General features: G+C 40.5%; 1 protein-coding gene across 1 annotated transcript in view; it reads left to right on the forward strand.

Annotated features, from left to right (window-relative positions):
* The window catches only part of LOC107270161 (homeotic protein proboscipedia), a 29,107-nt gene extending 25,051 nt beyond the window's left edge, over positions 1-4,056 (forward strand). The window contains exon 3 of the mRNA XM_015744901.2: positions 271-4,056. Within this exon, the coding sequence (XP_015600387.1) occupies positions 271-2,142 (1,872 nt within the window). The 3' untranslated portion in view covers positions 2,143-4,056. The remainder of the gene's footprint in view (positions 1-270) is intronic.
* Positions 4,057-16,462: the final 12,406 nt, after the last annotated feature.

Genomic DNA, 16,462 nt, shown 5'->3' on the forward strand with positions numbered 1-16,462 from the left:
ATGACTATTATCGAACTGTTAGCTGGCAAGCCTTTGGAAACAAAGCGATATTACTTTTTTATTTTCATTCTCCCCTACCAAGAGACCGGACAAGACCAAAGAGAGCGTCTCTATCGAGCGAGATCTAATTCATCGGAAACGAAATTATGGGAAACGACTATTGCGTGTTCGACTTGCCCATTTTTCCTTTTTTTTTTTCGCCAGTGAAATATTATACCTATTAGTACCTGAAACTTCACTCTATATTTACTCGTCTCTTGATATTCCCAGGTGAAGGTGTGGTTCCAAAATCGTAGAATGAAGCACAAAAGACAGACTTTGAGCAAAGAAGACGGAGACGACAAGGACGGGACGTCATCGGACAGCGTGGACAAGTCGAAGAGCGACAAGATGTTGCTGCTGGACGAGGACGAGAAGAAGAGCTGCCACAACTGTGATATTTCTGGAGTGGGTGATGTCGGTAGTTCCCTGGGCGAAGTGACGGAGTTGGGCTCAGGTCGTGGTAGCAGCAACAACAACAATACGCCGAGTGCAACGAACAACAACAACACGGGGTTCAGTACGAACAGCAACGGCGCCAGTAGTGTCGGTAGTACCAACAGCGTGTCCAGTTCCTTCGAGAAGATGATTGCGGATGACGATTCACGGTCGCAGGACGGCAGTGAAGTGACGTCCCCGAGTATAACTACGAAGAAGCTTTCCGCCGAGGTTAGAGTTAAGGTGGAGGTAGGCGGCGGTCACAAGAGTCCCAATCCTGCGAAACAAATATCCGTAAGCAAAAAGTCCCCCTCGGCAAACTCCAAGGACATTTGTTCCGTAACGAGCAACGGCGTGCTCCTGGCGATGCCCGATTCGACTGTGAGCACGCCAGCACTTCCTGGACAGAATTCAACGAGGAGCCTGACGCCGTCCTCTACGCCAGGTACCCCGGCGTCCGTTCAGCTTCAGCAAGGAAGTCCTCTGGGTATACAGGCGGCGGCCCATGCTGCTTATATGCAGAGACCACGTAGTTCACCATCTTCAGCAAGTTCCGTTCCCACTTCCGTTCTTCATGGTCCCGTGAATCCTGGAACTATGTCACCTCACAGTGGAAGAAACGGTGTTCCGGGAAGTGGTCCGAGTCACTTTCAGCAACCGCAGCAACAACAACAACAGAATGTCTATCAGCCGTCAGCGATTGACTATAGAAACGGCGTTGCTGCAGCCAGACCAGCGATACCCACTGTACCACAGCAGGCGCAAGCTCAGCAAAGTACCTATTGCTCCAGGGACGCTTACCAGCAACGAATCTCGTATCCTGGTGAAGTTCATCCCTTGTACTCGAGACAAGGACAGGTCGTCAGTGCGCGAGGACATCACGCAAGAACGGGTACCACTGCTAGACCGGTTTACAATGCTTCCATGCAGTTCCATCAGCAGCAAGCTCAGTACGCAAACACTGGAGAGTACAATGGCTACGCCCAAACGGGTGCTTATCATGCGTCTTATCATAGAAATATGCAAGGAAGCAATGCCTACGCCACTGGCCAAGGATACACCGGTACCCAGAATGATCATCAAGCAGCTGAGGGATACATCGCTGGCAGCAATTACGGTTATCCTGCAGGTGCATATCATGCTCCTGGTGAGAATCTTGCATCCCATGGGCATACTACCGTATCTGCTCAACCTGGACAACATTATTATAATGAGATACAGCAACAGCAACAACACACGACTGAAGGTTACGTTACTCACCAGACCTCGATTCATCCCAGTTCGACTGACTATCGAACTGGAACCAAGTGTCATCCTGGTGCCTACTACGAGCAAACTAGTCAGCTGCACTCCCATCAGGGTGGCGAAGCCTCTAACATTCCCAGCAGCTATGTCTCCTCACCGGATCCTTTTCCAGCTCCTGGTATGACGACCACGGCGACCGCGATAGCCGCGGCAACTGCCGCTGTCATTACTCCGCCGGGAACCACTGGACAGACGGACAGTAATAACGAGGCTTACGGCAATTTTGGTAACTTTTATGGCGAACCTGTTCACACTGCTGCTCCGCCACCCTCTGCGGATAACAGCAACAGCTCGTCGGACTTCAACTTCCTCAGCAACCTGGCCAACGACTTCGCACCTGAATATTATCAACTTAGTTGAGTCCACGAGAACGATAATCATTCGCAGATAGACTGGAACGACGAGCAGTACTTGCTCAATGAGCTCTACTAGTTCCTCCAGTGTGCGTACCTCCTATATCCAATTTACAAAGATATACAAACTGTGTATGTAATTAGATATTAATGGAATACGCAAATTGATAGGAACAAAGGATTTATTAAATTCAAGGATGCTGCCGAGTGAAGTAAGTGCAATCTATTCACAGGTGACTAATTGTCTTGTTGAGCTATCAGTATCTACGTTGACCGGGCGAGTGGATGGTAAAAGAAGTTAAAAATCTTGGTGTCTGAAACATTTTACGGGACAGATGAAAAGGCGGGATTTTTTAAATATACGATAAGGACTGGTTTACAGGAATCGTTTGATTATACAGGGAATTGTAATTATTGTTGTTAACAGATCGTGAGAATATCGTTGATCGTTATTGGTGACCACTCTTTTGATTTTAAAAAATTTTTTATTCCGTGGGAATCATATTATGATAATAAAGTATGATAAAGTAGTATACAGAGATACGAGTCAGTCAGTTCAAAAGTTTGTACAGACAATTTTTTATTATTCGCATTGATTCCATAACTCTTTTGATTGAAATTACTAAATATGACTTTCATCAGATTGATACTAATGAAAATCAGCTTTATGAATTCTTCGATTACTTTATCTCTATTTATTAACCTACGATGATTCAAGGTACAAAATAATAAGGTACGATCTTTCGGAATCGAATTTAATAAGCTTAAGTATAGTGGCATGTATTCGATCAATAACGCATCTACCAGTCCTTATGTTCCCCGCACGTTTTATACTCGCTCGGCCTTAACGAGCTCCAATTGACTGTGGATAAATCAGCGTAGAATAGCGAAGCAATTAGTTGATGCTCGTAAACAGTAGTTAACGAGAATATGACATAGATACGCAGCCGTACGTACGTATCGATACTGCGAGAAAGTTAGCTGCGAGGAGACAAACCGAGAATTATGCTCTCATTAAACTACGAAAATCGCATCTACGCAACAATCACGCCTAGGATATTAATTAAGTATACTAAAAATATTTATAAACAAAAAAGCAAATAGGCGCAGCATATTAGTTTTAAACAAAAGAAATAATTCTTCACCTACTGACTATTGTACATCCGACTGTTTGACCATTAAGTGAATTAACGATATCGATTTTACTTCCACGTCCCATACGACCTGTAACTATCTATCTGTATTTACGTCCGTATGCATACCATGCAATTCCTTGTTGATCGATTTTATCGAACGTGCTGTAAAATCGATTCGTACTGATCCCGTCACGCTTAGTGAATCCGGCATTTTTTTACGATGTTTTTTTTCTGTTTTTTTTTTATATATATACTTATACAGTGTCTTTTAGTTCAAATTCATTAATCGAAGTTAGCGGATTCGATTGATTCTTAACCCGGAGCTAAATTGAGTTTGTATATTTGAACTGACTCGTTTCTGTATAATATAATTTCAAACTAAATTTAACAGTCTAAGCGATACTCAACTGTATCACTGTATAAATACGTAGCTACGTTTAACGACCTAATTTTAATTTCCATCGAGCGAACTACTTAATATGCTGTCTTTTTTTGTATAAAATATTACGAAACCATCGTTGTTTATATAAATATATAGATTCCTTGTAAATATTACACTGTACGGTTAATCGTATATCGTTTATCCATCCTGATTGTACGTAAGAGTTGTAGAATGCGAGTCTACAACACCGTAAAATTATCGCACTTGTACATTCGTTCACTAACACACTTGTCAAATACAGGTTATAGCGAAACTTCACATAAGGAATAATTCTTTACCGAAAGCCCTAAAAAAAAAATGAAAAATCAAAATATTCCAAAATAATCTTGAAAGCAGTGATTAACTAGAGACAAAAAAAAAGGTGATAATGATAATGATAAAAATATATTGATGTCAGTGATTTGCAATCGTCACGAGATTCATTTCAATCGATAGTATCCGAAAAATTATCCACTTTAATAATCTTTGAATGACGTCGGAAATCGATAGAAAAAGTAGATTGAAAACTTAAGAAAAAAAAACAAAATATACTAATTTTCATAATATAGAAATCTGAGGAAACAGAAACGTAAAATCAAAGAAATATCGTGTCAAGATTTCCGTATGTATACGAAGGTTACGGTACGTAGGAACGTCGTGTCAGTGAAGAGAGCATGACAATGATAAATGACTGCGTGTGATGCGTGTGAGTCAGGCCCATACGACGCCGTGGTACGAGCCTCATATGTGACCTCACGTGCTGTCGAGACACCGAACGTTCCGCCGTTCATTCCTACGACCTTCCGAACTATTGCCTACGTTGCATCTGCGCCATTGAACCCCTAATTCGATTCGATCAACCCCCTCATAGAAGTTATCTCGAATCGGTTAATTTCCAGGCAATTACTTAGAAATACCATGAAACCATCCACATGGCGAGTAAGAGTGAAAATGAGAAAATAAAAAATTTCACGGAAAAAAGTTTATTTTAAAATTCAATTTTACTCCGAAAAAGAATAATTTAATTAGGTAATCATGTAAGCGACTGAAATTTTTTTAGACTGACCACCACATAATTCTCATGGAGTAATGTACTGAGGGATAAGGAGGTTATCGAGTGACCACCGAGGGTGGACCATGGAGTCTGGCAAGAGTCAAGGGTTAACCAACCACCCTGAGCTAAAAGCCAAGCCCAACCGAGCAAGCGTTGCCACCATAAATCTCAGGGTCGTCGAGGGACGACTCATTCACGCCACTTCGCTTTCCCTCCGATATCTTCAGAGAAGAGATTGCTCGTCTTGGTCCCGCTGACTGACTATATACCTAAGTGGTCCTGGGAACGTCTGTACCGGGACATTAGGGGGTTAAAAAAGAGCGATAGGATCCTCGCGGTTTCCATAACACGAGTAAAAATAAGTAATTACTCAATAATAAAAAAGGCAAACTGTGAATAGACACGTAAGTCCTTAGACAGTTACATAATTCAATATACAAACTGATTATTGATCGATCTTGAACTATTGAATTTCCAAAAAATAAAAAATTATTACAATATAATTCTCCACGAAATATTTCAATATATATATACCAACTAACCGCGTGCTATGGTATCGTTGCAATCACTTTTAAACTGACAGTTTTAATTTGTACCATTAATAACATTCTGATGTTCCATAACAAATATGTACGATCACAGAAATTGAATATCTAGTTTCCATAGCTACGTATTACAAAAGTGACACAACAAACGCTTATTAACTAGACTATTCCACTGTCCCACATTATTGCCGTCCACGTGTCCAATCCGAAATCATCCCTTTATCCTCGCTGACACGATTGTACCAGGAACATAACATATGAGCTTACCAAGTCCGTTCACTTTCATATACAATATTGTTCAAACAACTGCTTTGCATCAGTCGATACACTCTATCAACGGTACTTGACCTATTCCTCACTAAAAGGCAGTAAGATGTACCAATAGCCATACGCCAACAGACCCTGTAAATAAAAGCACCCATCAATATATCATTCGTCAACTTTTGATAAATGTATGCAAATTTTATTTAAAAAAAAATGATTATATATCCAATACCACTGACGTACCCATCCAAGGCTAATTACCATATGTCATCAATAAGATTCCCATCAACATTTCCATATTTGCAACCGACAGGTGTACGAGAGAGAGAGAGAGACCAGACGGGATTAAAGAGTGAGAAAGACGGAAGAGGAGAAGAAGAACTAATTAAAGATCTAGAGCCACAAGGCCGAAAAGGGCCCGAGAGGAGCTCAGGACAAGGAAGCAACAGTCTGTTCTCGTTTGGATGTGCGTGCCGCAAGAGAAATGTTGTGAACGCTTAAACGTTAACAAATGTAGATAGAGGATAGAGGTCCCAGACAGGACAGGTAAAGGCTTCGTGCTGGTGACTAAGTGAAGGAAGACCGCTTCGCTGGCGGCTGCTTTTGAGCCCGGTTTGTCATGGTTCGCATGATAGATGAAGGAAGCAAAGTCCCATACTCACGCGTTCCAGTACAGTGTTAACTTTAACGCCATAGCCACCTTGCGTCTGGTTTCTCACAAGCAAACTTTCATTCCGTACTGCAAATAGAATCTACCGCTTCTGCAGTCTTCCTTTCCTTTTTTAATGATCCCCATAGTCTTCGTCCTTGCGATTACTTGTATGAACGATCATAATCTAGGCAGAGATATATTTATACAGTGTATACAAATACCTCCGTGAAATTGAGAAATTGGCAGACTACCGTCGTTACGCTAATGTCGTACGAGTCCTAGCTCTTACGCTAATGTGATACGAGTGACGATTGTCAGATGGCGCTGCGATCGTCGAAAGGCACAAAAAGACTTTGACACCTGAAAACAGAGATAAAATTGTATTATCTTCGTATATAATTCAGACGTGTTAGGTTAGGTTTACTTACGTTCAATTTTGCCGAAATTACGTAATGAGACGATTCTACTTACTTCGAGGTTATGTCGTCTACTCACGGTAGTCGGATATTCTGTTCGACGCATTTTCCAGCCTGACTAAGAAGTCAAGGGTTATCCCTCGATTGGGCACGCATCATAAATCTTCTGGGGGACACGAGGGTGCTGCGGTCCTCGTAGTGCCCTCGGGGTACCCTCAGACTGATAGTATCCGTCGTGCGGTAAGCGTGCAAAGCCCGACGCATCCCCGGATGGCCTAGAAACTACTATGGCCATCGACTCACTGACTTCACTCGTATAGTAATCGTTACGATGATTAGTGGAACGCCGTCACGACAGAATTCGAATACCGGGCGGAGCAGGATCATCTTCATGTGCTCAGACACTCCCCGGCAGTTCATTAATTTTTTACAATGGAAATTCCAGGTGAGAGACAAATCTAGATGAAAAAAAAAGAAAAGTATAAGAAATATTTAATATCTTTTCTAATTCACTAATATTACATACACGTATACGCATGCTTCTAAACCATATGTTTCTTGCATAATAATAATTAGTGGATTCATATAAGATTATATGGAAAATAAAATAATTCAATTTTTTTTCACTTTTTACTTTCTTTACCATAGGATTTATCGCGTGGTAGGAGATTTTCTGAATTTGTTATTTATTATCTTTTCTATACCGGAAGTGCTCGGGAGAGCCCATCCTCGACTCTTTATCAATCTCAAGTTATTATCAGTTATCCGAAGGGGTAAAGGGTCTCCTGCGTGTAGTCATGTAACTACATAAATATACTGACACGTACAGGTACACAAGCCGCTGAACAACATCGTGTAAAATGACTAATGATCCGAGGTAGGTGTAAAGTGAAGCGGCTATTGATTCGTGGATGCATAAGTGACACGTCTATCGGCTACCGAGCCACCAGTCATGCTGAGGTTTTAACTCTTAGCACAACGAACCCCACGAGCACGACTGAACGACTGGCTAGTAGAAGCAGAAGACTGGAAGATAAACGGTTTCGACCTGTAACCAAGGGGTACCTCTTCCGGCGGGATGCGGAATTTCATTTCAATAATATCTCAACCCTGCAATGTATATTTTGATTTAAAAAATTATTCGCGATCAGTATTAAAGTAGGAATAAAGAAGATTGTGTAATTTTATATGTATGGGAAAGAAAAGTGATATAGATTATTTTGAAAAAGGGAAATTGACATAGGATGAATTTTTTTGGTGTTAAAATAATATTAAGAGTAACGATTACAAGGGGGGTAGTTCGGGAGAAGCGTACGAGGGGGGTTCTGGGCTTTCTTTGTGGTTCCAATAAAGTTATTGTCATGCTGTAAAAATTGCTGAAAAATACGAATTTTGGATTCTGACATTTTTCTACTGGCCCGAAGGTCGTTTCAACCCTGAAGATTAGTCATAGCCTTGGTCGGACGGACACAGGCCCTCGTTCTCTCTATAACCACCCCTACTGTCTGCCCCAACCTAGAACCCCAAGGCTTCCCCAGGCATTAATCATTATCCGTAAAACAATATAGATAATTAATACGTGGTTTAACATAATTGGATACATGGATTCGCTGTAATGGGATGGAAATCCAAAGTCCGCTTTTGAACGATCGATCACGCTGGGAATATAATACACGCATCTACGAAAAATAGATACGCTAAAGGTAGGTATATCTACATACCTTTTTTGCTTGCCGCTTCTTCTTTCCAATTCCAAGAAAGTCGACTAACCTTTTTCAGATCTAGATATGCCCACCTCGTTTCCACTGCGGAATCAATAATGGCCGCGGGAGAGTTTTGGTCTGAAACAGACAAAAAATTACTACGCAGTTACAATTCGATCAATTCACATCGCACGAATAATTTATTAGCTTAGAAATCGATGAGGGAGGGTTTTCGTCCATTGTCCAATAAGCAAACGAATAATGTCACGTACATGATGATGTCTGCGCGATCGCATTACTGTTTTTCCCTTCCCCAAATAGCCAAAGATATGTATCAACAAAGGAGTAAGATAACCAAAGAATTGATATAATGTATCTCGAAGGAGTCTTAAAAAATATTTAATAACGTTTTGTAATTTTCGAATTTCCCTGTACTCAGGATGAAATAAAAATGATACGTCGCTATAATAAACGATGTACAGGATCATCTAGAAAATTTAATCAAAACGCTTGTCGCCATATTTAGCAGAATGAAAATTGGATTGCCTTTACTTCCCGAAGATCGACGTATATTCCGATTAGTGGCCAGCTACGTGACACGAGGATGCTTTGTCGTTAAATAACGCGTGACTTTTATCCTACAAGATAAATAACGTTTTGTTACCTCCCCGTTATTTGTCATAGACCCCACAATAGACATTTTAAATTTTCGCGGGCCTTTAGCTTTACCAGCGATATCGATCGAGACATAATTATTGTCCTGCGGACAGTATTCCTGATTAATTACAATGCTACTATTTCAACTATCTTTACCTCATCTTTGTTCGAAACAACTGAACTGTATTGCGCTCCCTGTCGTACGATGCACGCAATACCAGATAAAGGCGAAAAAAGAACGGGTAACAAGAGAAACATAAATCTGGTAATGACTACATGGCCACGCAGTCAAATGGAATCGCTTGTTGCTCGTTGCTTTAACCGTTTATCAGCTAGGATGCACAAGGTTTGTTTATATGTGTTAACATGGCGTCGGCCTGTCTCCCCCACGAGCACAGTTGATTTATAGGCGGAGCATCTGACAGTAGACACCACCCCCATTCCCGAGACTCAACAGCTGTTCCGTTACGTTTCAGGACGCTAAGCGACTGACTTCTGCAAACATTCCACCTGGCTGAAATTGTTTGCAACACGATCCCCCGGAAAAATCATTACCTCGTATCGATACGTATGAACTTTGAACGCTTTGAGCGTTAAGGATGTTCTGTTTTACCGACACACGACTACAGAAAACATCCTTTTTACCAACGGTAACCTATAACAATTCCTACGTTACCTACAGCGGCCGCAAAACTGCGTTGAGCAGATTCAGACAAATGAACCAGTGTTACCATGTTACGCTATATGGCGTAAGAGTAGAAAATATTTTTAACGATAATCGAATCAGGTTATTCGTATCCTATCAGCTAGCTCCCTCTCTACGTACTTTTGTACCATGATCCACTAAGGATTGTCTGATTAAAAGTTACTTAGTTGTTTGTAATCGCAGACGTGGAGAAAATCAGTGATATTATTTTGAGTGGGAGACAAGGAATTTTTTCTTCTCGATAACTTCCTGCAACGTGATGTACGAATTAGGGAATATCATTCTGCTTTCGTTTTTCTCACGCTCGGCTGGATAAACGAATGACATTATATTATGAAAAAGAATTGGTATGCTCATCCACGCTACTGAGATTAACGATGGACTGCGTTTCCTAGTAGAATGTAACGATCTGTAAAGATATGATTCATGCCATGTGTATCACAAGTTTACACAGGATACCGAGACAAGATACACGTGTGAATGCTTATTATTATGCCCGAGGCCCGTCAGGTCGCGTTTGAGTCCACATATGCATGAAGCGCTTAAGATGTCAATTATGATTTCTTAATTAATCCGCAGGAACAAAGTGTTACTGCATCGAATTATGGACACAGAGTGGATGGAGAAGAAAAGGTCGAAATAAATTCTGATAATCATGAATGTGTTAGCTTTAAATATTTGTTTAGTATCGTAATCCATGTTACCTTTCACATATATTACAATATACTCAATTCATATTGACTATATATATATTTAATTTTCTATATTTTGCATAGCAATATTAATTAGTTGAATTTTCTTGCACCGGATATAACGTGTAACCCCCTATGAACAAAACTCTTCACTACATCGCATTGAATAACCGTAGAAAAATTTGCCAATTGAAAGCGGACCAGGTTACACGTTAAATTATATGCAAAAAATATGTAGCCAATATAAAACGTTATTGTTGTCAATTTTCCGAAAAATTTTATATACTTTTTGTTTAACGTTTAACGGGAAAATTTGTCGGTAAGGAAAAGTCATAAAATCCATCTACAGATGTCACCACCGTGCGAAGCTTTCACCCCTGAATTAGGCTCATCGATTCCACCCTTAAATTTTATAGATTGTTCTATCGAAAAACTTCGTCACTTATCATTATCCGGTTGTAGAATAATTTCGATCGAAGTTATTTGACAAAGATTCGTATTCAAGATAATACAGAAATTTTTGTATTGTTAACTTTTTCCAAGAATAATCAAAAATAAATGCAGCAAAAATTAATTTTACGAATTTTTATTTTTATATGCTGCAGACTCAGTGGAGCCTTGTATTCTTCTGACCATTCAACCAATGTATAAGTATAATCCGCGCACATTAAACTATTTTCGTTAAAAGGAATTCCTTAATAGAAACTTTGGCCAAGATTGGCAGCATCTGCGAAGTAGGGTGGGTTCCAGCTTAGTGCAGCGCATGGGACCACGATCCCGTGTTGACGCCTGAAATGCTGTCCAATCGATCTTCGTCAGACTTGATTTCGCAGCAGTACAATCATCCAACAAATAGAATTGTACGTTACCCTATACAGACCGAACGCCCCGAAAACTCCACAACCGCCATTTCGTTCTTAGCTAACCCCCAGTGTAATACGTAAATCAGTAACTCTGACTGACCATATTAATAAATGACATAATCAGATAAATTGACCACTGTGTCAATATCATATAATTAAGAATGAAAAATAATAAAAGAAATATTAATATAACTCAAATAAAGAAAACGGATATGAAATATTTTTTTGAAAAAAAATTTGCTTCATCAAACAGCACAGTCTATGTTCTCTTACATTATATTAAAAAAAATTAATGTTACGAGTTACACCATTACACGTTAAATGTCATATCAAACTGAAAAATCGTAACAATGACGTATTTCGATAATTTCAAAAAATTTCAAAAAATGCTTCAAAAATAAGTTTCAAAGCATTAAACAATACGTACACGAAACATAATTTCCATGAAAAATATAGTCTAAAAAAAAAAGTGAAAACGATTAAAAACAAAAGACACGTTCTCGTTTCACATAACGATTCTCGTTTACATTCGGCAAAGCCGAAACGTTCCTGTTATCGTGAAAGGATCGTGCGATATGCATAAACGACATGATTGATACTTATAGCACTCGTTAGCATATTTACTAACAAAGGCCGTGTTTTAATTAAAACGTAACTGTCTCTCCCCAACAAGCGGGTCTGAGCAAACATATCACAGCGGCATCGGTGGCTGACAGTATTGTTTGTTAAAAGCATGTGCGCGTGCCTAAGCGTATTGGTGGTCGGCGGACAAAACAGATCCTCCCAAGGAAGGCACCTGATAGCCATAACGTACTGGAACGTGGAAGGCACGAAATAGACGTAGAAAAAGTAGAAGCAGACGAGGAACAAGGATACCATGAAAAATCTAGACGAAAAAAATCCAACAGGACATAAAAGTAAGAAAGAAGGAACGAAAGTACGAACGGTCAAGTATGGTCGGACATAGTGATGGACAAACGGATGTAAGGACGGACAGAGGCAGGAGGAAGCAGTGGCAGCGAGAAGAATGTCATAGCTAGTTGTTTCTGGCGAAGGGGGAGACTGACACCTCAGTGATGGATGGCCACCGCCCGCCAAAGCTGCTGCTGCTGCTGCTGCTGCCGCCGGTACCGACTCCGCTGCCTTGCGGAACTAGACGGAACCCTGCGGAGGTTCTGTTCTCCACTACTACGTCACATCCTCTACAAAATATCCATATACATCATTTCCGTGCTTGAATCTCATAATAATTTGCATGCTTGTTTACCTCGTAGTCGGTATGTATAAAAAAATTTTTTTAATCTGTATAAAAAATAATTTAATATACGTGACCTTGAATGACGAATTAATTAAATTAATTTTCAAAATGGATGCTGACTGTACGTGGCTATTTCGGTGATTTTAAGAAACGAGACAAATAATTGTGTCTGGTAAGGAAAAGAGAAATTTAAGATAGTCGGAGGTTCGAGTAATAAGGATTGGTGGGGGGTGACGGGGGGGTCGCAAAGAGAGCAGAATAGAAGGTGGTGGTACGGTACTACCGGTGGGAGCGTGCTAATGGCTACTGACATGCAGTTTTGATGGATCGGGTAGCACTCTTCCTCGCTTTCAACCCCGCATGGCGAAATGTGCGCCTGTGAGAAATACAGAGGTTGGCATTATAGGTACCGTACAGAAATGGCGAATTATCAAGCATCGACTGAACGAATATCTGAGCGTGAACCGTTGAAGGACTGAACGGTCGAATAACCGAATAGCCATAGTGGGCCTGTACGGTATAGTACGTTATCCCTGAGGCTGGAGGTTTGGCAGACGCGTAGGCGACACCAGCATCCACTCACTGTGTCTACGTTGACGTATCTGTCCCCCAGGATACCCCTGACCCAACGACCAAACACCCGAAGTACCTTATTGCTTCTGGACCTACCTCTTGGAGGCCGGACCTGAAATTCCTATTGACAGCTTGTTCTATATGTTTTAAACCTTTTTTCTTTCTTGAAAATTATGGGTTTGTTATTTATTATATTTTGGATATATGTATGATTGGATATACGATTTTTTGTCTAAATATTAAGAAATGTTGAATTTTGATATTAGAAATGAACTATATAATTTTTGTTCTGTTAGCCGACAGATTGTCATTATAGTTATATTTGATTATTTATTATATTTTTAGTGGGCATATATCGATATATAAATTCAATATCACTTTTTATTTAGAACTGAAGAGAATTGAATGATAAATTTATTACGATCTACGTATAATCCTGAAATCAGATTTTTTTTTTAATATTGATGATATCAGTATTGTAAAAAATTTTAGGTATTATTACAGTTAAGGTATTACGATACACGCAGCTGAGACAAGACACCAATATTTAGCGATCAATCTTTCCCGCGTTAAGACCTAAACACGATTCGAAACTGCACTCCTGATAAGCGGCGCCTTTTCGACATCGCGGACTTAAGATAAAAGTGATATATCACTGAAAGTACCAAAATGGTAGTATATGGAAAAAGAGGGAAATAAGGAAGAAACCACCGATAATGTCTCATCTCATCCAACATCCGAAATTTGTATATTTTTTAAGAACACGGAGAGAAGGATCTGGTAGAAGTTGCTAAGCCATGAAAGTAAAATCTACCAAGGGAGCAGGTTCCGATACTTCTCAGGACTGTTGTCTTGAGTATTGGCAGTTATGAGGACACTCGGTATTCATCATGATGGGCTTGATAGCATCTTGATACTGTCAAGACCATAAAGCGGCACTCACACGAAATTTAAAAAAAAAAGAAATTTTCATGCTAGATACTCGGAATTGTGAAAGGCTAAGAAATGGTTTCGTTAGGTCAGATTAGGTTAGAACTCCAATTGCACATATCTCAGGGTTTTGTTTTTTTTAGAAAAAAAACACATCGGCTTGCCGTTGTGAGTGCCATACGTCCTCATAACTGCCCTTTGACAAGTTTATATATATATATATATATATATATATATAAGGTACATTTTTTAATTATTACAGCTGCGCAATTCGGCAGGATTATCAGTACCAATAAATACGAGAAGAATACCGTTGAGAAATAAAAAAAAATATCTTTGCGCAGCCACGTTTCTTCAAAGAAGCTTAACCGCACGACCGGAAAAAAAAATGGTACCACACAGGCGACACTTTGATCCGCCCCTGGCGAACTTTACATGGTTTGCGCGTTTTCAAGGATTAAATGCGTGACTTGGAATAGAGAACGAATCCTCTGGGAATCCTAGGTCGTACGAAGCGTAGGATCATGTAGGGATCGCCGACAAGAACCTCGACAGGAATCAACAATGTGGCATAGTGTCCTTAACCAAGCTAGCGAGCCCTACCGGAGGTCCCTTGGGATATCCTGGATACCTGAACAGAGTCTCTGGCAGAAGTAGTCGGCGAGGGTTGAGTCTGAGAACCATGGACCACACTACGACTCTCGAGATCCCGACTTTGTCTTATGCTCGAAGGCAATCTGAAATTTTTTTTCAATTTTCACTAAATTCCTGCTTTCCTTTTAATTCCAACAATTCGTCACGCGACTTTAACCAGAAAAACATATCTCGAACGGTGACGTTCTCGATTCCGACCACCCATCCAATTTTTTGGTCCATCCTTATTTTCAGCCGTAAACTAACAACAAGTAAAATGTGTGCAGTGTATAAGTAGCTTTACTTGGTATCTGTATTCACGGTGGTAGCTTCCGAACCTTGAGACTATACATTGTATATAACGACATGAATAATTCGCACAACCGAGAAGGCATCATTAGTTGTGTTTCGCGCATATAAAAGTGATGGATAGCCATGCGTAGGAGGAATGGTGTGAAGACCAGTGTCCCTTGTCAGTGCCGAGTATACCGCAATAGCAAAGAGAGATCAAGAATAAAGAATTGACAGCAGCCTCAAAAAACCGGATGATTATCTACACTCTGAGAAGACTCGTATACTATTTTATATAGCTTCAAGAAGAATTAATTAACATCCCTGATCAATATCACGTCAAGAATAAAAAATTCGCTTACCGATTAAACCGTCCAACCGAGCAATAATAAAAAATGAAATTTCCGCTAAAAAAAAATTTTCAAAAATCATTCTCAAAAAAAAAAATTATAATCTCTTCCCTAACACCTGGGTACAAACCCTGTAGAAAGTAATAAAAAATTATATAAATCAAATAAATCTATTCCGTATACACAAGCATATCAAATACTTGGTTCTTTTTTCTCAAACTTATAGATCGTGTCCTACAAGGAACATCAAGCAGTAATATAACTATATTCCCGTTATCTGTCAAGTTTGCCCGTTAGGGCCGTAGAATGGACGTAGAAGGGACATATATCGATATCGGTTATTTCCATGGTGTAGCGTGGTTAGTTAGTAGAGAAGGGGTGAGTAAGGGGCTGGTTGACACGGTCACTGAAAATGACAGGTACACGGTCCTGGAGGCTGAGGACGTGGGGCTGATATCGCGACCGCATCTGACACAACCCTGGTCGGCCATCCCGTCCTCTCGGTCTCCACGTCTTCTGTCTGCCTGCCAATATGCCTACCTGTCAACACACGCTGCATTCAATTAACTGGGAACCAGCGCCAGGGCTGTGTAATGACGCGGAAATCTAACCCAACCCTCCTTCCATCCCTGCTATCCCAAAACCTCTTGCTCTTCCCACCACCCCCCAGCGACGACCTTCTATCGTCATCAACGGATCCACCAGCCTCCACCTCCCCCCTACACCCAATCCCAGCATCCGTAGACATCAAGATCGACGCTCTCGATTCTCAAACTTATACAGACAGACACGTCGATCTGCTGAAACTTGATATTTCGCGTGATCCGGTTCACCCGAGGATACCAACTTCCTCACGACTTTTTTCCCCGCTAGGAGTCATTGATCGACTTCAGGAAACGCTTCGGTCTCTCGATACCATGAGACTACCTAAACACGTGGTTCAGGAAAATCATGCTGGTAATACCACGATCAAACATTATTTTCTAATTCTATACACGTAATCATCGACATGGTACCGATTCAAGGGATAAAGATCATCACCAGGATTTTACTCCTGTCAAATACCTCAAGATCATCCATTCCACTCGGATACACTTCCTGCAGATTTGTCCTCCTGCAAAATCCTAGATACCATACAGACCAATCAATGATACAGGATTGCAAAAAATCGCTTAATCGTCTG

This window comes from Cephus cinctus, unplaced genomic scaffold (genome assembly GCF_000341935.2).
Source record: "Cephus cinctus unplaced genomic scaffold, Ccin1 Ccin1_scaffold0709, whole genome shotgun sequence".
Classification (NCBI taxonomy): domain Eukaryota; kingdom Metazoa; phylum Arthropoda; class Insecta; order Hymenoptera; family Cephidae; genus Cephus; species Cephus cinctus.